General features: G+C 41.7%; 4 protein-coding genes across 5 annotated transcripts; all 4 read right to left on the reverse strand.

Annotated features, from left to right (window-relative positions):
• Positions 1-72: 72 nt before the first annotated feature.
• On the reverse strand, positions 73-9425 carry Y-h (yellow-h). The gene is made up of 6 exons (XM_076767434.1): positions 8532-9425; positions 6712-6914; positions 3283-3422; positions 2615-2959; positions 2291-2540; positions 73-2023 (listed from the first exon to the last, which is right to left on the reverse strand). The coding sequence occupies exons 2-6, from the start codon at positions 6905-6907 to the stop codon at positions 1083-1085; spliced, it is 1872 nt and encodes a 623-aa protein (XP_076623549.1). The 5' UTR covers positions 6908-6914; positions 8532-9425; the 3' UTR covers positions 73-1082.
• A 144-nt stretch (positions 9426-9569) lies between these two features.
• On the reverse strand, positions 9570-11818 carry LOC143343001 (major royal jelly protein 9-like). The gene is made up of 7 exons (XM_076767439.1): positions 11681-11818; positions 11390-11607; positions 11052-11212; positions 10773-10988; positions 10391-10665; positions 10158-10290; positions 9570-9948 (listed from the first exon to the last, which is right to left on the reverse strand). Exons 2-7 carry the CDS (start codon positions 11601-11603, stop codon positions 9727-9729), a joined length of 1221 nt encoding a protein of 406 aa, XP_076623554.1. The 5' UTR covers positions 11604-11607; positions 11681-11818; the 3' UTR covers positions 9570-9726.
• Positions 11681-16033, reverse strand: Y-e3 (yellow-e3). Of its 2 annotated transcripts, none has more exons than XM_076767437.1 (6): positions 15777-16033; positions 15025-15230; positions 14768-14946; positions 13976-14442; positions 13651-13894; positions 11681-13524 (listed from the first exon to the last, which is right to left on the reverse strand). In XM_076767437.1, exons 2-6 carry the CDS (start codon positions 15221-15223, stop codon positions 13327-13329), a joined length of 1287 nt encoding a protein of 428 aa, XP_076623552.1. In that variant the 5' UTR covers positions 15224-15230; positions 15777-16033; the 3' UTR covers positions 11681-13326. The 2 variants fall into 2 exon arrangements, with proteins under 2 accessions (XP_076623552.1, XP_076623551.1); XM_076767436.1 differs by lacking the exon at positions 15777-16033 and adding an exon at positions 15504-15569.
• Positions 16034-16813: 780 nt separating this feature from the next.
• LOC143343000 (dopaminechrome tautomerase) lies at positions 16814-21380 on the reverse strand. Its single transcript, XM_076767438.1, has 6 exons — positions 21227-21380; positions 18724-19225; positions 18536-18638; positions 18374-18462; positions 18005-18297; positions 16814-17917 (listed from the first exon to the last, which is right to left on the reverse strand). The coding sequence occupies exons 1-6, from the start codon at positions 21229-21231 to the stop codon at positions 17665-17667; spliced, it is 1245 nt and encodes a 414-aa protein (XP_076623553.1). The 5' UTR covers positions 21232-21380; the 3' UTR covers positions 16814-17664.
• Between the last annotated feature and the right edge of the window lie 2219 nt (positions 21381-23599).

The following is a 23599-nucleotide window of genomic DNA, read 5'->3' on the forward strand; positions in this document are numbered from 1 at the left end:
TAACCAGGATAATTTTTATTTTCAAAAGACTTTATATTATAAAAATAGGTTGTATCGCAACGAAAGATTACTTTTTTTACTTGTTCGGGGTCGCGAAACTGTCGCGTAGTTTTATTTTTAGTTGGAAAGTGCGTCGAGTTATGCGACAAATATTTGTATTTTCAACAGGATGGAACGTTTATTTCGTTTTGAATTATATTTGTGCGTTTAAAAGTGTCTTCCAAGTATTTGGATAATAAAGCCGGACACCAGTGACCATCATAGCAGTTAATGTGTCGATGAAATTTTAAATGGATATGATACATATATGTATGTATGTATAATTAATCAAACGTAGTTTGAGTCGAAAAATGATCGGTTGAAAGGATATTGTAATTTCAGTTCTTTAACACTATGTTTTAAAATTTCCAAATCACTAATCACGTTTCGATCAAAGTACCTTCGTTCTATTTTGCATAAAATAAAAGCATGTATCGATTGGTACGTAAAATGAATAGCCTTTGGAAAAGTACTTTTTTTCTATCGTTATAATCTCTTTCTTAAAATAGAGTTTTTCTCGTACGAAGATAGTCGGATGATCCACCCTGTGTATACGTTTGGTCTGGGTTAGCCTAATTTGCGTCAGAGCCGAGTGTAACAGAGCCTTCTTTGTCGTGCACATCTAATCGAGTAGCACGCTGGGAGAAGCTTTCACTTTCTAATAATGCTCTAAACTAGAAGAATTCTGGGTTCTCGAGATCCCATTACGATTTTCGTGTCTCTCGCAACATTACCAACAGATTTGGAAATGAATTTCAATCCCTTCCCCATAGTCAATTCGCATGTATTACGCTACAACTGTTTGGCCATCGATACTAATTCAGTGAATACGTAGTGTTTCTCGACTAGGCTCAACTTGAATATCTTGTTGCGATCGCTACAACCGAACGAGGGATGATTTCTCGTGAAAAATAATTCGAAAAGAATTACATATTGCGTGTTCGCTAGAGGAATCTCCATCTGTCCGAATATCGAAACATCGTCGGTTTTCGCCAAGACCTCAGGTTTCGCTACTTTTCAAAACGTAAAACGTCTCGTATTATTTAACAGGTATCGTCGTAGCCGTGCTCGGAGCCAGGCACGACGTAGCCAGGATCGCAGACAGTGTCCCTGACTGCTTCCTTCGCGTTCGCCTTAAACACCCTGTAATTGATTTTGCTATTGTCGATCTTCTCGTAAAGATACATGGCCAGTCTATTGGAGACCAGCCATACGTTCTGGTCGTATTCGTGATCGACTTTGATGTCGTTCGGAAACACCAACGACAAATTACTAGTACCGATCACTCCTAGATTTTGGGGGATATACTCTTTTCTAGTGTCCCAGCACCAGACGGAATCTCTGGTGACCATGTTGAAGAACATGACGCCGTTTCGATCCACCACGGAGCCAGACGAGTGCCCGTAGTCCTTGGCCCTCGGTCTACCGATCGGCATAAAGTGATCCGAGCTCTCGTCGGCGGTCCTCTTGTCTCTAAAAACGGACGTCGACACGGCAAACTCCCGGAAGCTGGACATCGGATGAAAGAACAAGGTTCTGTCGCCGTGAATGTCGACGGGGCTCAGCGCTAACCCAAAAATCCCGTCGGTCCATTGGAACTTGACCCCGTGTAGCTCGTAGTTGGAGGCCAGAGGATCCGGGAAAAACAAGTGGTGTTGAACCCTGAAGGAGGAATCGTTGCGAAAGTCGTACACCACCAATCCGTATCTGAACACGTCGGACGCGTAGGCCGTCGCTGACTCGCAATCCTCGTTCCTGATGTCCACGACGATGTTTGTGTACAACGAGTCCTCCTTCACTTGCTCGTTCGGCAGAATGTACTTTCTGATCAGATTGTCCGTCGTCAGGTCAAACACGAGGATCGCCGGCGGACACGCTTGCGTGCCTCCGTTCGCCACGTCCACTTTTCCAGAGTCCAGGACCCACAGGCGATCGCACTCGTCCACCTCCACCCTGAACACGGACGTCAGGCCCTCGCAGTTCCCTAAAGACACGTTTTTATCAGACGCGTTCGCTCGACTAATTAAAAACTGCTCGTAAATATAAGGGTACGAATAATTCACTCCTCTTTCCTAAGAAGAAGAGCCGTGAGAACCTGCGTATGGAAATACTAGAAAAACGGTGGTAACTTTCAAGCTGAAACGGTTCTACCATTACCCCGAATTATACAGACGGACAATTTTTACTAATAAATCTGTTTTTAAATTAAAAGTGTTTTAGAAACTGCACCAGAGAGTTTCATGATCTTTACCTGTTTGATGCCACCCCCAGTCGGGGTAAGGCCTCAGTTTCGGACTTTTCGTCTTGGAGTTTTTGGGTACAGTGGCCAAGGTCGCCGGAATGCCGCTCTTCCACTTCGGGAGCGTAAGGAAGACCTTGTCCTTCCAAATATCGATACCCAGCGGCAAATTGTTCTCCGCGATCAAGTCTCCGTCGTAGATGGCGGAATCTCGCGCCTCGATGCTGTCGTAGGTAAAGTCGACGGTCGACCAGGCGAATACCTGCCATAATTACAACCAAACAATTCTAGGTTTAACGTTTCAGATTCTGCCTCGAGGAAATTGCGAGAACTCACTAGTTCCATCGCAGGTCCGACGTAGTCGTCCTCGACGTGTCCTCGACCAGGATCGTAATGGAATCCGTGCGACTCGAGCTGGTTCAACGAATCGGAATCCGTCTTAAATACATTTCGATCCCTTCCGTTTGGCCTCGAGTCAACTCTGACCATCTCGAGAGACCGAGAAAAGTAATCGCTCGAGTCCGGCGTCGAGCCGTAAAGATGATTGCTGTATTCCGGGGTCGTGGCCAATCTATCCACTGAATTTTCGTGAGTCGCAGGGGTGTCTATGTGGCCTGGACAGTTTATGTGTCCAGGGAGCTCGTCGTGACTCGATATCAAGGTCTTGTAATTTCTTAACGACTGGTGAAGGACGTTTAAAAGTTTTTAGTAAAGACGCTAGAATGGCGTTAGAATAGCATCGACCCGATAACAAACTAATCGCTTCAAACTCCAACTTTAAACGAATGCGATTCGAGAAACCAGAATTTTATTTAGAAAGAGTCCAACATTTCTTCTTGTCTTGATCTATCCATTTCTGGAATCGTCCAATTTTCATTTCTTCAGTTTAATTTTTATCGATTCTTAATTGATCGTCGACCTATCGTTGACCGTTGAATTTTACGAGTTCAAGTTACCGCGCTAGTTTCTACATACATATATTTGCATATAAAAGAATTTCGTACCGAACGAATTCCTGAAGATACGCTTCTTTGGCCGTTTGCTTCGTGATCACGTGAAAGCGCATTGGTTCCAGGTTGGTTGGCGAACTCCCGAACGCCGAGAAGGCACATCGACAGCAGCCATGGCACGACGTTCGCCATACCTGAGAATGAAAGGAGATTCCGATGCATGTATGCAATATGTAATGGTACGACGACGACGACGACAACGACGACCACGACGACCTTCGTTGACCGATTTCTCAATCAAGTTCACGCTGGCCTGGTTATCGCGATCTCCTCGTCGCTTGTAATCGTTTTTCCCCCGAGCGGGAAAAATACGCGAATTTGATAATACTTACGCAACGATCGTTTACTTATTTTATAACTAAACTATTTTTACACTCTTGGAAAAATATTAATATTAAGATTAAAAACGTGTATAAGTAATAATCGAAATTTACACGGTGATTACGAGTCTGTCTATTAAAAGGAAAAAAGAAAAAAAAGTCAACAAAGTGTATACGTTGAGGAGTTATGCAAGGATTTTCTCCATTTCTGGTCGACACTATGAACCTGACACGTAAGGAAGCTAATCTTGCCACGATTCCTCGACTCTTCCACACCATAAAGGAATTTATATCGAAACACGAGACTGTCGTATGTGTTTCGAATTTTGTAACCGACAACCTCGCGATTGTTACATATGCCCATTTTCCAATCGTTTCAAAGGTTTTATGATTCACAGACATAAATTTTCACGTGTTTTAAACTGTTACGACTATTTTATCATCAATTTGATAATAGAGACTAGACTCGTAAAACGTTTTAATTTATTAGCTATGCACCGTCTGTTTGTTCGATTCACGATACAGTATTCATAACGGTGTTTTTAATGGAATTTAGTCCACGAGAGTCGATAAAGCAACACTCGTGAATGCAACGGTGTACCATAGTTGGCAATATCGTGACAAGCCTGCACAATTATCGTTACTTTCCTATCGATACTCCTCCGCGCGAGCGAGCATGCTCTTTCTCGTTTGAGTTTTCAGTTTAAATGCTGCTTCGTCGACGCCACATCCTGATGAAACATTTATTCCAAATAGATAAGCTGTACTTTTCTTTTAAATATCTCGATCGTGTTCCAACACTTTCGAATAATAATAATAATTTCTAAAAGAAACTGGAACTCGACGAATGCAAACTCGTACGTACTTGTTCGTACATTCGTAATATGTAACAGGAAAATTACCATTAATTTTAATTTAGTATACCTAGCTATTTTGTATACAATAATAACGACTTGATTATCAAGAAATTATCTTGAAATTTCATTTGAAACGGTGAAACAGTGGTTGGAAAAAAATATCTGAGGTTAAAACGAGCGTTAATCGCGCGAGGGTTGTGTAATTGCGTATGAGAAAAAAGGCATTAGCGTTTAATTAACGCGAGCACGCGAGCACAGAATGATCGTTCAGGAAGCAAGTGAATTGAAATGGAAAGCGAATGGATTCGCAAACCCGAGATAATTCTGCGGTCTAATGACTTTCAAGGTGACGAACATCGTCAACACTTTCGCCCGAGAAATCTGTGAAAAGCGATACATGTATTATTTATCATCGGCACAATTCGTACGATAAACTATCACCCACACGCTTGATCGAATCCGACAGAATCAATTAAATTGATCGTTCCAGTCGATCGAATCCGTTTATCCGAGAGTAAAAAAGGTCGTTGAATGAATTTCGAATCGTGAGCTTGGAAGCATGGAAGCAAATGCTATACGTAGACTAATCGACTCCACCACATACGAACGTAAATATTTCAAGTTTGATCGCGCGCGAATCGACTAATAATCCACGTTCGATTCCGTTTCAGAATACCTGGAAGATTCCGAAGGCGAGCAAACTGTTCCTCGAGGTGACCCACTGACTTTCTTCCGAGCACCCTCTACAGTACAGTATTTTCACACGGGATAAAAAGAAGAAACCGAGCACTGCACGGAGGAAAGAGGAAAAGAGAATTAAAAGGAGACAGAGTCCCAAGGATTAGCAGCTGTAGGAACACAAGAACGACGATGCTAAAATAGAGATGTTCGCTCGAGATGAGACCAGACCGTGGATCTTACCCGACTGCCATATTCACTATCCGGGTCATAAGTGTGTCTAGGTGTACTACGAAAGGAGAGAATGGCGAATCCCTTCTCTCGGAGAAGATTTTCCCTCTCGTCCGTGTTACGAGGCTACGGTATGTATAGGTCATTCACGACGGGTTCACGGGACCCCGTTCACGGCTACCATCCTCCGCCAACAAACCGAAAAATATCAAGCAACATTTTGTCGCGATAAACCGGAATCATCCAATTACTGAACGATCAACAGTACAGGTATTCGTTAAAATAAAACTACGCAAAAATTGTTAATGGATGTTTGATTTGGACAGTTGCTGGACGTGAAATTGTACATCGGTATAACGTATAATGTAACGTTAATTGAAATTACGAATATCTGTCAACATTTGAAAATTATCTCCTCGTCGAATGCTAAAAATAATCTATGTAATTCTGACATGCGATCGACCGAGTCGAAGCTAATGATAGTCATAGGTGAAAATAGTAGACTCCACCAGCAGCACGAACGACTTGATTAACTTAAAGAGATAATCAGTGTTTCCATAGAATGTAACTCATATTCTTAAACAGCCACTGATTAAGTAACTGTGTAATTAACGTTACGCCGATTGCGATGCCTCGATATTTACTTGGACCGAGTGTTTAAGCAATCGTCGCGTCGCGACGTTGCAAAAGAGGGCGATCCGTTCGGCCGAATCCATCCGAGTATCGTTACACCAGCATTAATCTCGCGAGAACACTGTCAACGTGCTTCTCGATCGACGTAGATACGGCAAACACGAGCCAAGTACGGACAAAGATGAAAAGATGGATACGGACGCGAAAAATATTTAAATTGCAAATGCAGGCCGCGATTCACTTGTAATTTCATTTTTAACAATCTTCTTTGTTTTTATTATTCCGACCACGCGTTTATTCATCCTGTTAAAAGTGTTACATTCCGTAGACGTTAATAATGGTCGATTTAGAAGCAGGAAAACTGCTTTGCGTAACGTTAAATCGCGTTACTTTTTGTCGCAGCAAAGAAACGCGGAACGTTCCAACAACGGGACGTGCCTTTTTTCGGAAAACAATTTGCTTCGCGACCGTCATAATTGTACTTTTACGAGGATACACCGATTTTCCGTTATCCCATTCTTTTTGCACGACGAAACTCTGTTTAATTTCGCAACGGCGCACGTTAATTTTTACCCGCCATATTTCTGTCCATATTCCTGTCACCTGGCATTAATCAACTTGAAATGCTTTAAACAGATATAAATTTATCGTGAATCGATGAATCGTCATCTGTCGTGTCTCCTTGAAAAATGTACGATACTTACTCGATGAGTCTCGTTGTTTAAATACTTTTTCTCGCGTGCATTCATGGTTGTACTTGAAAGAATTCGGATTGTCCCAGGCATAGACGAAAGAATGACCTGGGGAGAGGTCGCGGAGGTTCGTCGATAACCACGGATCCGTCTGCCAGACGCGTGTCATGCCTTCCGGATGGATGCTTCTTCCACTCTGTCTTGTCATTGCACGTCTACGAAGATGGAAGCAGAGTTCAGATGCCACGACTCAATTAGAACGAGGAATTGGGTCGTCGAGAAAGCGTCGCGGAAAAACATGGCAACAGTCGTCTTTCGCTGACTCCATTCAAGGTGGAGTTTCGCAATGTCTATGGACCAGAGGTACGACGTTATTTACTTGGGATCGAATATAGATCGCCAGGATTACGTTACGCTTCTTAACGACGCGACGCGACGGGGTTCTAACCAAATACGTTCGAGAAAAAAATTAGAGAAAAACGCGTTTCCGTAAGAATATTCTTAATTATCAAGCTTCCAAGACATTAATTTCCAATTTTACTAGAGTCGTTTCTCTCTGCAAATAACATTAAATTTACAATTATATTGCCCTCCGTGTACGCGTAAGAAGATATCCAACAGTTACCCAACAGTTGCTCGGAGGAGACCTCCCACCCAAGAGAAGAAACTTTTCTTTAAACCGATATTCTTTCGCAACCGTTTTACTTTACTAGCTGATAATATTTTTCTAAACTAGTTCTGGAGAAATTCGTTGCACCAACTTTTATTATCGTGCAATGCCCGTAAGCCTAACTCGAGCGAATAAATTGATTATTTTCAATTTATTAATATTGCAAGGACGTTAGAATGTCGTCTCGAGGAATAGCGAGGGAAAAAAATGAGCTCCGAAAACCGAAAGTTACTCCCGATCTCCGGTGGAAAGCCATAATTATGATAAATTCCGGCGGTTACGCATCATTTGTCGAACGAGTCACTGGAACCAGACAGGTATTATTTCCAGGTAATACGAGTTGGTTCGTTTCTCCAGTCAGTTCGATGACCATGAGCTTGACTTGTTTCATCGAAACGTATCGCCAAAGATCTTTCCGTCACGAGTACACTTTACACCTTATGGACTGAAAGTGGCCCAAAAGGTATCGTAGGGATATTGTTTCGGAATATCGCTTAACAGAATTATCCCTCGTAATCTCGGTGCGCACGCGTTCTTAATTTAAAATTCAATTCTTTGTAAATATTCACACTAATATTCACACTATAAATAGAAACTTAGCAAGTAGAGAAACTCGTTTTTTTTTTTTATATCATTAGCAAGAATTAATACCGGGTAATGAACGTATATCGGAGAAAATTTATTTCATACTTGGTATACAATTTAAGATCACTCGTACCATACGAAAGTGAATGAAACTGGCAAATTACTTTCCTTCGAGGAAACCAGATTCCATAATTTTATGACGAAGCAAAATACACCCAACGACACAAGTGTGCACCATTCTGAGAATGTAACTTTCAAAGTAAAATAGCTGTTCGTCTCTAAACCAGTCGTTTAAAAGGTATAAAATGTCGCGTTATCTAAAGAAGCTTTTAAATTAGAATGAAACACTGTATATGGTATAAAATTATTAAGTGTTCTACCTTGCCTGTATCACCATCGTTCGAGTCGTATACATATGTATATTTCTCGCTAAATAATAGACACTTTACTTGAAATAACAATTTTATTGTTGCACCTAGAGCGATATTGGCACTGTCTATCGTCGATCACTAGATTTTCTATAATAATAGATAGATCACCGATCGATTAAGTAACGTGTAAATTAGAAGCACCGAACCTATTATTGAAACCCGGTGTTTCCTACTTGGTCGTCTGGTTGATTTTCCGCGTTTAATCAGGAATGTCGTTGAATTTGCCCGAGAAAAACACTTGGTTCGATGCACAGAACCGTCCGTGATTACTTAATCCCGCGGACTGAGACTCCAGGAATCGATCGTTGGACCGAACAGTTCGACCGATCCTGAGAAAGCAAATAGGAACGTTTTCTTTATATGTACGTATTCGGAAGGTAAATACCTCGTTTTCGCGGAACTAACATCATATTACTATTATTATTATTGTATAAAGTATTATATAAGTTTACCAACAGTGTAGCACATTTAACGTAGTATCATTTTAAAAAGTATGTACACGCGCGCCGATACGATATCGTTACTTTCACGGTAATCTACATACATGAAAATTCATTTGCCGCATAATAATGATAGATTATCCGTTAACATGGCGCATTTTCACTCGCGGAGAAATCGGAAATTTCGCCAGAAAATCATCGAACCACAGACGCGACGATTGAAACTTTAGAAATTTCGAAAATCCCGGTTGCGGATACTGTTTCTCGATTTCAGCAAACTCTTCTTTAGTACGTAACAAGAGTTTTTAGCGAGGAAGAAAGGAATGAAGTCGGTCGGTGTTAGAGATTGCCACCCGGGGATCTCGAAAGTGAAGTTAGACGGTATCGCGACTTGTAATCTGTGAGCTTTTGCCTGCTCCGAGCGTCCACAATAACCTCCTACGTCGATTTGCAGAAAATCGGACCTGCTGAAATGGCTAGGACAATTATATGTACGATGACGCGCAATGTCAGACACGGTTTTAAAAGATAAGATAATATTGTCCGAACGGAGCTAATTACGCGAGTTTGAAAAAACGAACAATAAATTCAAATATCAGCGTTTGTCCGTTGGAAAACTATTTTTAGATCCGAGAACGATAATTATTATTTTTAATGGTGCAGCGGAGCAGACGAGAAACAAGATTTGGAAGGGTTTTTCAGGAACGTCAGGCTATCCCATTAAATTTAACAACGATCGATCGCTTTTACATTCAGCAAGAAATTCAAATTTATTTCGTAGGTCCTCCCTCCGTGTGTCGTTACTTGTTACGACGGAACGCACATCGTAAGAAATTACAGAAAATTCTTTTTAATCTTTCAATATACCCCGTCGTTGGTTGTACGTATCGAATCGTTAATTTCACCATTTATTCACGGTTGGCATACAAGCAGTGTTGTTTACCAGAATGTCCACGTACTGTTTCAAAACACGGAAATTAATCTCGTTGAAATTCATAGTACCTGTGGCTATTTTCTGATAACGATTCGTCAACGCGAAAAGGACGTCGGAATATTCCGGTAGCTCCTTAACTTTCAGGCCCGTAATGCCCTGAAGGGTTTCCGAATTCTGGGCGATTGTCACCTGCAATTAGATCGTATTTTTCCTGTTCAATTAATTTTCGTATTTATGTATCACTTATCATAGTTTCGTCAATGATACCAGAGCGAAAAATTTTTACGTGCTACTGTTAAATAGAGGTCCGCGCAACTAGTTGGAAATTTAATCGGTGTCGGTCATCATCTTGGAATCGATTTCCATGTTACTTGTACATTAATTATTCGACTACTAACCAAATTTCTGGTTTTCAAGACCTTGTCTTCGCACCAGCATACGATCGCCGTCTCACCCAAGAGTCCCATGAACAGAACTCCCTTCCGCGAAATCGCCTTAGCACTCGATTGCGCGGGCAAAAATTTCTTTATCCTGAAAATGAACGGAAAATATGGTTGGTCTCCAGGATTTTTCATTAAAATATTAAATTTCCGATCTCGGAAGATTAAACGAAATCGATAGTCGGAATTACTCTCGGAAAGAGTAGTCGTTGGTCTTTTCTAGTGCACTGAACAATTGGGTGCTAATGAGAACAAGGTTTCTGGACGACATGGGACTGAGATAAAGTCTATCGGTTATATGGGACACGGCCATTCCTACAGGTCCGTCCTGCAACTCGAAACTCTGCCCTTCGATCGTGTAAGTTGTCTCTTCTGGATCGTAGACAAACGCTTTTGAAGTCACTCGTTTCAACTGCTTGCCATCGTACACGATTAAAGCCTGACCTTCCGCGTCTGCCATATACACCTGCCACGGAAAAATACTAAAGTTAGTAGTATACGAAAGATGAATTTTAACCTTCTTTTCTTCTCACCTTCTCTGTTAATTCTAGTTATCTTTACTGCGATACTCACGAAAGTCGATGAACAATCGTCGTTTGCCATTTGGACGATCGGAGTGACCAGCAATCCCTTGCCCGTCGTAGAATTCACCGCGATATTTTCCGGTATCTTGATCCGTTTCAGTAATTTCGAGCTCCACAAGTCGAAGCAGAGGAGTTGCGCAGGACATATTGGTTTCGTGCCGAGTACACCTGTGTCCAGCACCCACAGTCTGTCACACTTGTCGATCTGAATAGAACGGGTTCGGAGTAGAATGTTTGCGAATCGACAACGTTACGAAATTTTACTCACCGCGACTCGGTAAACGCTCGTGATACCGGTACAATCCGTTTTGGTCCACTCCCAGCTGGGATAGGGTTGGAGAAGAGGACCACCGGGACCCTTCATCTTGGACACAATGTTCAACGAAGAAGGCACACCCTCGTCTCTTATTATCGTGACAAACATTTTATCTTTAAACAAACGTTTTTTGTTTTTTATGCATTATAATATAATAAACAACGTAAAAGAGGAAATTTCATCGAAACCGGACGACAGAGAGATCGTGGAAACCACTGCTCTAGGAACAGTGGTTTTTACGAACGAGTACTATTTATACCGAAATCTTTATACATATAAATATACTTTACCAAGCCACATATCGACGTCGATAGGAAAACACTTGGAGTGGTTGTATGTGCCGGATTTTATAGCCTCCTCCCTCTTTGCGTCATTTTCAAACACAAAGTCAAAGTATTTCCATTCCATCACCACGCTAAGTGGCCGATTCTCCACGTTCCAAGACGCGACTCTCTCGAAAAATATTGCTCCGAAACAGAATGCGAACAACCATGGCGCCGTCATGGTTCTACAAATCGAACCTAATATAATACCGAACGTAAACTAGAAATAAAAACTACAGTATAAATAGAAAATTATACTTTTTATTTATCTTATTAATTATGTTTTTCAATTTATCGAATCTCTACGCTCCAGCGTTTTCGAATAATAGTAGTACTAGAAACGTTGAACAAATGTTTTCCAAGCACGGCAAGCAAAGGAAAAACTGCGAAGCGAATGCAACATTCTGACTGGTACCGTTCCAATAAATACAAATTACCGACCTTCTGCCTCGCAAACAGATAATAAGAGACAACGATAAGGGGACATTTAGGGAACGATTATATATGGAAATTTAGTTTCTTGCCAATTACTTCTATTCTTTCTGCGTAAACGCTTTACCGCCGCTCGGTGTATTTAAATTGCAATCGGTTAATTGTCGGGCGCGAATAACGTTCGGTAAATTACACGAATTCTATGTATAATACAAAGAACCGTTAACCTCGTTCCAATGTCTTGAACAAACGAATGTTTATCGATGTCTAAACTGCAATAAAGAAACACCATATTAGAGCAACGGATTTACTATAATGAAAAGAGAAACTCTTTCAAAATAAATTTCTATCGGAATTCGATAAGAAACGAATCGTAAGAACAGAAAGTTGCACCGATATCGATCATTCTTGGGCTTTTCCGTTCTTTCGAGCGAAGAACACAAACGATGGGGTAAACAACTATAGTTTCAAGCAAACGTATAGGGACTAGGTAACGCGGTACGGTTACCGTTTTCAACGATTCTTGAAAACAAGAGCAATTCGGTAAATGGAAAAACTGTTACGTAAAAGGTTGCGACGTTTCGTTCGTAGAATATATGTATATGTATATGTATGTATAATAGGATAAACATGGTTAAATGTCGCAACGTAAACGAACGTTATGCGCTTAATTGCATATTACTATCTAGAAAACATTTTGCTATCTTGACTTTCGCAAACTTTGTGGACAAACAGCACTGCAAATAAAACCGACACATTTACATACAATCTGTTAAACGATTAAAATAAAAGACACTTTTTACTTTTTATTTTTTAACGTTGCTACTTGTACGAACATTGGAAATCATTTTTTAGTTAATTATTTAGAAAATTTCCAATTATTCCGTGTCGTTGAAACTATCGATTATTAGGTAAACCTATTTCCAAAGCACATTCATCTCCCATAAATAAATATTAAAAAAATATGTATGCTCTGTGTGTTAATGGTTTACGTTGAGAATTAATCGTCAAGGTGGTTGCTTAACCGAAGAATACTCGATAATTAGCAGGAAATGAAAAAAATAAAAAAAATTAAAATCGTCTAGAAATGTTGTGAAAGCTATTTCTTCGAACGTACATAAATTACTTTAGAGTTATATGAATCTTTTATACATTCACACACGCAACAATAAATATCTTGAACGGATAAATAAAACTTGCTTTATTATATTTGTAGAGCACCGCGAGCAATAAGAAATAGAAAACGCTACTACTTTAGCGAAGATCAAGATCTTTCAACCGTGATCCAAGAAGATGGAGTACCTGTGAGAACGTGGATAGTCGTTTAAATGCTTTCGAGAATAAAAAGATACGAAATGATCGTGGAAGGAGAAAGAAGTGTAAGGTCTGCTCGCAAAGATGGAGCGTTGTCGCCAATATGGCGAGGAACCCTCGCGATAGTAGCTCGAAGACTGCTCGCGGTGCCCTAACTTTCATTTGTAATAGCGAGAGCCAACGACGTTATGCGACAAGGAAGACACGTCGCACTTGGTACCACGGACCAATTCCTCGAGAAAACCAGCCTGGATCCGGAAGTTGGTCTCGTTGGAATTTAGGGAACCGCTCATGTACTTTTGGAACGACACCGTGAGTATCCAAATCTCTTGCCTGCCTTTCTTCGAAGTTACGATCTGCGATAGAGACCAATTATATTGTTATAAACGGGAGAGAAAGTAGTATTCTATATAGTTATTAAAAATTTTGGAAAATTTACGTTTGCCCTAGACAGGGAAACGTACATCGTTTGGTCCTCCTACCTTCAAACCAGAGGGAAATTGCAACGTTTCCGGATTAGTGACGAGAATCTCGTTGTTCCGAGCACCATACTCGGGATAACTGTTGCTGTTCCAGCATCCGATCGCCAAATCCGACAACAAGCCAAAGAAGAGGACACCGTTGCGATCCATGGCCTCCGCTGCAGATTGCGATGATCTCTCCATCTTGAATGGAACGAACGATCTCGGTGCAGCCTCGGGGTTGTCGCGAAACAGAGTGTAATTTCTAAATATAATTAAACGATTAGCTTACATTTAAATGCAACGTAATAAGCGTCCTGTTATATTTTTCAGTATCGGCACCGACCTAATCACCGATGTGGCCACCCATCCCTCGACTCTGCTGGCCAAAGAATGAAAATAAAGAATCCTGTCGCCGTTGCGAAGAGGTCCTAGGGCCAGTCCCAGGATCCCGTCCATCAGATCAAACGTGTCGTCCCTGATATTGAAGGTACCGTACGGTGGGTAGGGATAAAACAAGTTGTTGACGATCTTCCACGATCGCGAGTTACGGTAATCGTAAACCAGCAACGCGAATCCCGTTACGTCCGCGATATAGGCGAACGTATCTTTGCATTCTCGATCGACGGCGTCCCGAATGTCGACGGCCACGGTCACGTACAGAGAATCATCCTTGTACCGATCACGAGGAAATCTGTATCGGTGGATCAGCTGATTCGTGTCCAGAGAGAAGACGAGTAATTGCGGCTGGCAAACCCATTTGTCTCCTAGTTTTCCAGTATCGAGTACCCAAAGGCGACCGCACTCGTCTATCTGAACGATAAGTATTTCATTTTTCTTGTCCTTTGGGCGGTGTCTACATATAGTATATACATATATATCTACCTTTTTTTTAGCTGAATTTCAACATACATTAAGTAATTACTAAAATTCATCGCTAATCGACACTTTTCTAACGCGTCGTTCTTAATGTGATTAATGATCGTTCGAACTTGAAAATAGCGGAACGATTACGAGTTGAAAGTTTCACGCGTCCAAAGGGTTGAGACAATTTCGCGATTTAAGCGTAGAAACGAAGCCAAGGATTTTCATAGTTCTCTCTCTCATCTATCTGTCTGTAGATTCGAAATCTGCATACCTGCATTCTGTAGACGCTGGTGATCGAATCGCAGCTGCCTATAGCGTTGTAATCCCAATTAGGATACGGCGCGATTATGGGATTTCCAGCCGCCGTTTGTTCGTCAGTTACATAGCCTAATGTCACGGGCACACCGTCCTGAAATCTCGGAACGGAGACAAAAATTCTCGACATATGACCTAGAAAATACACAACGAGCAATTCTTGTCGTACGTAAATAAAAAAAATCAACATTTTATCCATCGAATTAAAAATACCTCCGTTGTAGACGTCTACGTCGATGGGAACCGGTGCCCCAGGTATGAATTGTCCATTTTTTATAGCGGTCTGCCTGGCAATTTCGTTTGGGAATGCAAATTCCAACCTCTTCCACTCGTAAATGCTCTTGAGCTTCTCGTAGGTCGGCGAACCGGAAATCGCCACGACCAGCAGAATCGTCCAGCAAAACGGATACATCTTCCAACTGTGAACAAATTAGTTATCAACTCTGAAACGACTCTGGTTACGAATAATCTTACGACAGAATTCCCTTCGACTCTGCTCGTTAGAATTGCAAACGATCGTTTGTTCTTTGCAAACGACGTCTCGCAACTCGGACAAGGAACTTGTGTCGCGAATCGCCTTGAGTTTTCATACCGAATCTATAATATTACGTGGAATTTTATCCTGGACTGCGAACAAGTAAAGTCTTAAAAACAGAATCGCGGAAGATTGTGAAACATTTTCAAACATTTACCGACTAGTAAACACTCGTACGTGACTTTGCGTGTAGCGCGTTTCTCGATCTTTTCAATCTGCAATCATTCGGCTGATTCGGCTGATTTTTAGTAAAAAAAACTGATTTAATAACTACAAGTATTACAAGTACATGAAATTCGTGCGTTTTCGACAGTTTCGAAAACACTTAAAAAATGGTTATTTATCGGAGAATTGAAACCCAACGCGAGATAAAAATTGCAGATCGGGGGCAAGGAGCGTGTCGAACGCATTCCGATTGGCAAAAACTCACCCGACAGTCGTGAAAATAAGTCGCGCGTGGGATCAGCGGCCGCGTTGACGGTGCGTCGATGAATCGGTTAAAAGGGAAACCGAAAGACGTCCTTCCTTCTTGCTCCTTCTATCCTTAGTCCGATATCTCGGTTTGCGTCACCTTCTCTTTCTTTCTACGAAACTTTCACCGTTACGGAAATGACACGGATACGACGAACAGCGTTACGATTCCGCCGTGACCGACTTTGATTCCCAGCACTTTTCGGAGCCACTCCAGCACATTCCGCGAAGCAAATGCGAAGATAACCCCCGTACTCTCATGATCTACGCGACTCGAGTCTAATTTTACACGAACAGAAACGATCGTTCATCTTGTACCGATAATCTTTCTCAAATGTGAAATACATTGTCGTAATCTATGCACGATTCAAGTTAAATGTTTCCCACGAAAAGGAATATTGAGAAGGACTCGAGGACCCGAGGACCCGAGGAATTTCTTTTAATCGACAGAAATTTCACAGAGTACTACTTTTAAAGTACCGTTCTAATTAGAAAGGAGTTTGGGGTTGATGGCTGACAAGTTGGTGCAATAAATTCAAGATATCTTTACCGGATACGAGGTCCGAAAGAGACGCGCTCGTCTCGTTCGCGTCGCGATCGAGGACCAACTGAGGAAACGTCGATGATCGCGGAACAACGATCTCCAGCGTCAATCGAGCATCTCCTCTTCAGCGTGGTCCGGCTTATTATACATTGGTCGAACAAGTTTCAGCAAACGTCGTGGTTTTTCTGGTCACGGCCACGGAACAGGTTTCAAGGTTCAATAAATTTCTGTGAACGTTCGAATCGCGAATGATTAATAATAGAGTGTTTAAATCGCAAACATCGGATGGATCGCGGTGAAATCGCGTAATCGGTTATCTTGAGCTGTCAAGAAACATTACTGATGCTGACTCAAGTAATATCCCTTCATTTTTTATGCGAAATACAAGGATACTGTGAATATCTAAATTCTTGACGCAAACTATTAATCCATCGGGGAAGATTTCTCTCTAAATTAGGGATCGTTCACCACCATGGAGCGTGTGTTTCCAATTAATCGTAATTTGCAAATTACATAGTAACGCGGGCACTATTACATTAATAATGCGCTCGTAATCGATAGCGGGGTGAATAGATGATAGATAGATAGTGTGTTTATGTGGCGTCTGAAACTCGAAACGATTACATAAATATCGGTTATGCAATTGAACGTGCGCACGCGAGATTTATTCCAAACGACCAAGTCACCGATTATCATTATTTTCCAACCGATAAAATTACTTGTTAAAATTCTACGAATCAAACTGTCGATTGAATTTTCCAACGAATACGCAAATCATCGAGAAATAAACACGGCTGGGTAAATCTGCATAATTTTGATACTTTGCGGACATGTTTGAATTCGAGGCCTCAACGACGGACTAACGATTGATTCATTTTAAGTGGATTACTTTCTTTTAAACGATACAAAACATGACATTTGTACCATACTTTGGTATGGATGTTATCAAAGGTACGGAGGAAAATGTTGCTGCGTATATATATACAGATTAGAAAACGGACCAATATAATTAAATAATTGACCCATAATAGAAATCTACTATACATTTTTATGCTACGATCGCGTAATACTTTCAATACTGCACTGTACGAGCATAAATCCGCCCAGCGTTCTTAATCTATTACAAAGGTCTTTTCGAATATGAAAATTGATATTGCTTATGCTTGTTGCGATTAATTTACATTGCACTCTGCCCACTACGAGTAATATACATATGTGTCTTAACCAGTACCTACTCGACGTTTAAGAAAACTCTCTGTTAAATGTGCACCAAACAAGACTAACGATACTAAAATATTGTCTCCTAAAAGCCTAACGTATTGTTGTAGTAATACATCGGGAATTGCTGTTGGTTGTAAGAGTCGAGGGCCTCGTGTTTCAACGAATTAGGCTCTGGCAACAGCCTCATGATTCGAATGTTGATGTCGCGTGCGTTCACCTCCCTTCTGAAGAATTTCTGGAATCTGGACGTCAGCAGCCAGAAGTTGCCATTGTCACGGTCCGCCCAAACAATTTCAGCTACGAATTGCAGCTTCTCTGGACTGTAAGCCAAAATCCTAAAACAGAATTCCGCGTTATATCTCTACTCGATGAAAAAGAAGAAATTCGGAATTAAATGCCGAAGAAAAGGATGATGCTCGCACCTCTGTTGGTTGGTCTGCGGCTGCCAGGCGGCGATCGCCGTTTCCGTCAACGGCGAGAAAAGGATTTTATCGTCGCGAGGATCGACGACCAAAGCCAGACCTGGACTGGACTTTCGGCCGACCAAAGTTACCGGAAGCTGTTCGCCGAAAGGCAAAGGACCCGCTTGAAGCGCCATTGTTGGCACGCTGAAGATTCGATCGGTCGCCAAGGGCTGATAATACACTAATCCGAGCTTGGGGGAGAACGCCATTCCAACGACACCGTCCAGTAACTCGAATGTGTCGCTACCGATCTGACGGACAATTTATTTTTGTATTTCGCTGAAAAAGGGTCAGCTCGCAAAAGCTCGGAGCAAAAATTTCATATACCCTGTAAGTAGAGAAATCTGGATTCGGATACATGGAAGCGTGCACGACGCGCCAACTTCTCTCCGTGGCGCCGTCGAAAATCAATATGCCTGGAAAAGCAACTCGATGAAAAACCAGGAATCGAACCGGAAGAGAAACGATTAGGAATGTTAAAGTTCTAACCGGGCCCTGCGGTATCGGTGATGTAGAGGAACATGTCGTCGCAGGTTGTCGCTGCAACATCGTCCAGAACAACGTTCGTCAGCAGCGTGTTGGGTCTCAATACCTGCAAACGGAATAATCCTTATTTCCAAATCTAGACGCTCGTCTAGATTTTATAAAATAAAGAAACGACACGACACGACACCCACCTCTCGAGGAAACGTGAACTGGCGCACCAACTGGTCCGTTTGCAGATCAAAGACCAGAATTTTCGGCGAGCAAACCGGTCTAAAGTCGTCGATCGAAGTCATTATCCCGCTGTCAATGACCCATAATCTGTTACACCTGTCGATCCTGGACCTGTACACCGAAATCATTTTCGAGCAATTCAAGTCTCCTCTGCCTGCGCTGTGCCAATCCCAGGACGGATAGGCTCGAAGCTGCGGGCTGCTTTCTAACGGGAGATTCCTCGGGATGTAGTTCAAGGTCGCGGGTACACCCGCACGTAACCTTGGAACACTGACAAAGATCTTGTCCCAGGCAACCGTGATGCCAGTTGGCACCACGTTCTCGGGACGATACTGATTGAGGAACTCTCGATCGTACGGAAGAGCAAAATCCAATAGCGGCCATTGGGCTACCGTTTCTAGCATTTCCGCGCTCGTCCAGCCGATGGACGAGCCTACCAGAACAACTAGAAGAACAAGACACCTGCAATCGGTAGTAGAAGTTGATGTTAGTCGGTAGAACACACACACACAGAGTGAGTAATATAGATCTCAGCCTGTAATCCGAGACATTGCCTCGAGCTTAATTAAGACTCGATTTACATGCGTCTGCTGATATCTGCTGATCGTTCAACAGACACGCCTTAATCGACAAAGACGTTTTTATCCTCTTTATTGTGTTTTTACTTGTGGTTCCCTTTGAACGTTCCCTACGTGAAGGGGCCGTCATTTTTTTTTTATCGCCTATGCACGTTTACACGTTTACTATAAATTGCAAACATTTATCCGCATCCATTGGTGCACGGTGCAACGAGTATCTTACGAGAGAATCGATCGTAAACACTGTGCTGTGTTTGTAAACAAACAAGAAGCGAGTTTCACTTTAAAAACCGATTGTCTTCTTTCCTTCTTGAGACCGCGACCGTACCCGCAAGCTTACAAACATCGCTTCCGGTGCAGTTTACGACAATGGACGTCCACGTCGCTCGCCGCACAATGATGTGATTTAACTTTTCTTCTCTTTATTTCCAAACTTGTGCTTCCGAGAATATTTGCGTACAAGGCAAGAATAACGAATAACTGCTATCCTACAAGTAAATATGTAGATGAGTTTATCCAACTGGTATACCTTTTTATCTCTAAATCTTTAAACCGATTCCCGGGTTCGTTCCTCGTTAAAAGTCGCAACTTTCTCGTCTTTTGCGTTAAAATTTCGTAGCAAAACGCACTATTCATGGAGATATTTAAAGAAAAAGTTTCCCTAGCGAGCACGATCTTGATCTTGAACTCATCGGATGTTTTCGCCGTACCGTTGCATATGCTATTACGAACGACTGGTTTATGCAAATATACGAGATCGTGTCTCGTGCGACTCACATTTTGCTTCCCTCCTTTGCGATCATTCATAAAACAAACAAACATAATTTTAACCGTACGATGACACTTTCGTATTTCCGATAACACATCGTTGAACGCATCGTAGAGAAATAAAAAAATATTGCGAAACAGAGTGATTGGAAACTCGAACGGAGTGTTTGTTGCGTGTCAAAACTAATCTACAAAGAGACATATTGATAGTTGTACAGCGTAAACGAGTGTAGCTAATAGCTTTGCGACCACCTGCGGCTGACAAACGATATTCCAACTTGTACCATAATGTGTTTTCCTTGCGCCCAATCGGGTCTTATAATCGCGAAGGCGTGTCTGGACAGTGACATTTGACTTTTATCTCGGTGACATGTACGACTATCATTGTCCAACCTTTCATCGAACCTACGTACGTACGTGTTTTCGACGAAAACTTGCTGAATTGTAAAATTAGATACTCGAGTGAAAGTTACTATTTCAATTTCTAATACGAAATTCCACATCGCGATGAAAATTTATCTTGGTATTCTTAAAAAGTTATGTTCGTACGGGGAGCCGAAAAAATTGCATTGATTTAAGAAGAATCACTCGATTCGAATATACTATGTACGTAATAGGGAGAGCCAGAGAAACAAAAGTATTGAAATTTTTCTATCTAACGGAGCATAAACGATTATGCTCGATTTTACGCAATCGAAAGGTATCGATCATAGAATTTCAACAAAGTCACGGCCTCGATGTCCCGCTATAACAACTTTTTACGATCTACGAGTCCCGCCGAGTGACATTTATCCCTGAAGTTGATAACTATAACTATTGCACCATTTAAATGCAAATATCTCTGTCTCCGTAAACGCAAAAATCTTTCCAATAATATACGATCGAAACTAACAAATTATCATATAAAATACGCGTGCAGTACGACAGCGGTGTGCAACTTGCGTTAAACTTGCGAAGAGATAATTAATTGTACGAACGTGAAAATAAGACACAAACGTTGATAACCACGTGGAGTTAATCTCCCGTTCGATTCGCTCCTTCGACTACTATGTTTTTTATCGAAATCAATTTAAGGGAACTGTGCACGACGGACGTAGAAACGATGAAAGAAACCAACCTCATTCTGCGTGAAAAAAACTTTGATTTCGGACGGAGCGGGAGTAGCAATTTCCGCGGAAAAGTCGAAGGAAACGCGACGGCCACCGAGTCTAACGCGCTTATGCGATCGGCTTGAACACCGAGCCTGTTCAAGAAACGTGTACCAAGTACCGCTGTCTGAACACCGACTGATCTAATTTCCTACCATCGACTCGGATCCTGACTGTCTTAGAGACAAGAAGGCAACCTTACAGCAAAATGGGCATATTGTGTAATGACACGTTCGAGTTCGAGTGGTGCGTGGCACCATCGACACACCCACTCCATCACCCTATTCGACGATCTTTCGTGACATTCAGTTTCACGCCCGTGAGACTCTGTTGATTCGCTCGAAAGGTCAACGATAGAATAATTTCCAACGATTTGTGCCAGTGTATCGAGTGTTTCGGGAAAATCGAACGACTTTGAATTTTATGCGAGACTACACGATCGAAATACAGAAATTATGCGATCGCTCGAGGGGTTAATGGCCGATGCCAGAGGTGCAAGCAACGCCTCGATCATTAAGACGTTGCAATGTTGCCTTTCGATAAATCTGATATCGATAAAGGGAATCGGGCTCGGAAGTTGACGCTTTCGAAACGGCAGCGCTCTCGATATGGATCACACCGCAAGTCAGGGAGAGTGATTTATAACGCAAAGCCTGACATTTCTGGCCATCTACTATAACGGTAAAACGGCCACCTAATGCAAGCAAATGTTACGATAATTGTCGATACTTTGTTGTATACGTATAATAGAAAGAAAATACATATAGTAAAATTAGCGACAATCTTGACCAAAGAGTTTTGGTATATTGGTACAAGAGTGGGCGCGGTCCATAGTTCCGGGGACTTTCGATCGGGGTTAGGTACCAAGGACATCCACATAACATTTACCACAATCATGGTCCGCACAATTGCCATTTTCTTCGCATACCGGTTTCCTAACGCGTGTGGGGGATACTGGTGTTGATTTTAATCGCGGCATTGATCGATTCAAGTATGTACCGATGTGCACTTGGAGAATAAATCAGGTGTGGAAGATGGAAAATTGAAGGACGTTTCGGGTCGCGAACAGCTCTGCCATAGAAACGAACGATAAGGTCCATCGGGAGTCTGCTGTTTGCATCGAGATCGAAGGAAATTACGCAAGAGTTCCCCACGTTGTTAATGCAACGGTGACCTAAGGAAGAATAAAGCTAGGCTAATAGCAAGCAGTCGCACGAAATACCGGAAGCTACGAAATCTCACTGTTTCCCGTTTTCAACGATCGATCTTTCGAAAGTAGTCTGCCTAATTTTACCCCAAAATTCTCTTTTTAAACGCTATAATAATGAAACATTTTTTAATCGAATTACCTTACGGAGAATTTCGAGGGTAGCTTTTGGCCAATCGAATATTTCCGAGAAAAATAGAGAGAAACTAACGGAATTATGGAATTTTATAGGTGGAAGGAAACTAATAAAAAGTTTCACGAATGTCACGATTTTAAGCACACCTAAGTGCCGCGTTGCATAATTTCGTGGTGTTCGGAACTTGGCGAGAATTGCGAGATAGTTGGAGGAATTACGTAAAGCAGTTCTCAGCTATTGATGTGTTCTCGTGCCGAATTGATTTTTTTTTATGGAGCGGTGCGGCGCGGCGCGGCGCAGCGTTGCGTAGGTATGTAAGTAGGTACATGTACCACATGCCCGGCTTGGAAAGTTCGAGTGCAACCACTCGACCGTGCATAGCATTGTCGTACAACAGGCCGGTTCAACGCAACACAGTCTTACAGGCTTCTACGATCGAAAAGTTGCGGGGGTGTCGAAGAAAACTAGAAAATAAAACTATTTAGCTATCCTCGCTATTTATGCAACCTCGAATAAAAAAATATCGATCAATTTGACAAGTTCGATATTCTATACTTAAAGTTACAGAACTTGTAAATATTATTTGTCAGATGGTTTCGATAAAAATAGTAGAATCGATGTAGCATTGAGCGGACAGATTATCGATCCTAAAAATCGCGAGGTAAAACCGTTTTGGCAACTGGCAATTTGTCGTTACAAATTCTTAAGTGTTTGGCTGTTTTTTTCACTTAGGGTGTTTTTCATACGTGCATACGTTTCCCGTTCTTTATTTTTGGCCAAGTTTATACGATGTCTGTTAAACGGACGATTATACTTTATGAAATGAATTCGCTCGTCATAACCAACAATGTTAGGCGATAATATCGAAATAATTGAATAACTTTTCTAATTTCGATGCCTATAATCCGATCTGCCGTCGCGTCAACGATCTTTCGTTTTATTTCTTCTTTCGGTTTAAGATTATGCGAATAATTAGCCATTAATTAAACTGTTGGTAAA

Source organism: Colletes latitarsis, chromosome 6, assembly GCF_051014445.1.
Source record: "Colletes latitarsis isolate SP2378_abdomen chromosome 6, iyColLati1, whole genome shotgun sequence".
NCBI classification, from domain to species: Eukaryota; Metazoa; Arthropoda; class Insecta; order Hymenoptera; family Colletidae; genus Colletes; species Colletes latitarsis.

Bases quoted from the DNA above. Each gene is read 5' to 3' on its own strand.
- Y-h (XM_076767434.1), bottom strand. From the start codon at position 6,907: ATGACAAGACAGAGTGGAAGAAGCATCCATCCGGAAGGCATGACACGC. The intron at 2,541-2,614 runs GTGAGTTCTCGC...TAATTATGGCAG, and splicing joins TCGGACCTGCGATGGAACTA to GTATTCGCCTGGTCGACCGT. The intron at 2,024-2,290 runs GTAAAGATCATG...ACGTGTCTTTAG, and splicing joins CTGGGGGTGGCATCAAACAG to GGAACTGCGAGGGCCTGACG.
- LOC143343001 (XM_076767439.1), bottom strand. From the start codon at position 11,603: ATGACGGCGCCATGGTTGTTCGCATTCTGTTTCGGAGCAATATTTTTC. The intron at 10,989-11,051 runs GTGAGTAAAATT...CGTTCTATTCAG, and splicing joins CGAGCGTTTACCGAGTCGCG to ATCGACAAGTGTGACAGACT. The intron at 10,666-10,772 runs GTGAGTATCGCA...TTTCCGTGGCAG, and splicing joins ACGATTGTTCATCGACTTTC to GTGTATATGGCAGACGCGGA.
- Y-e3 (XM_076767437.1), bottom strand. From the start codon at position 15,223: ATGTATCCGTTTTGCTGGACGATTCTGCTGGTCGTGGCGATTTCCGGT. The intron at 14,443-14,767 runs GTATGCAGATTT...CTTATCGTTCAG, and splicing joins CCAGCGTCTACAGAATGCAG to ATAGACGAGTGCGGTCGCCT. The intron at 13,525-13,650 runs GTAGGAGGACCA...TCTCTATCGCAG, and splicing joins AATTTCCCTCTGGTTTGAAG to ATCGTAACTTCGAAGAAAGG.
- LOC143343000 (XM_076767438.1), bottom strand. The intron at 18,463-18,535 runs GTTAGAACTTTA...TTGCTTTTCCAG, and splicing joins CACCGATACCGCAGGGCCCG to GCATATTGATTTTCGACGGC. The intron at 17,918-18,004 runs GTGCGAGCATCA...ATTCTGTTTTAG, and splicing joins CCGCAGACCAACCAACAGAG to GATTTTGGCTTACAGTCCAG.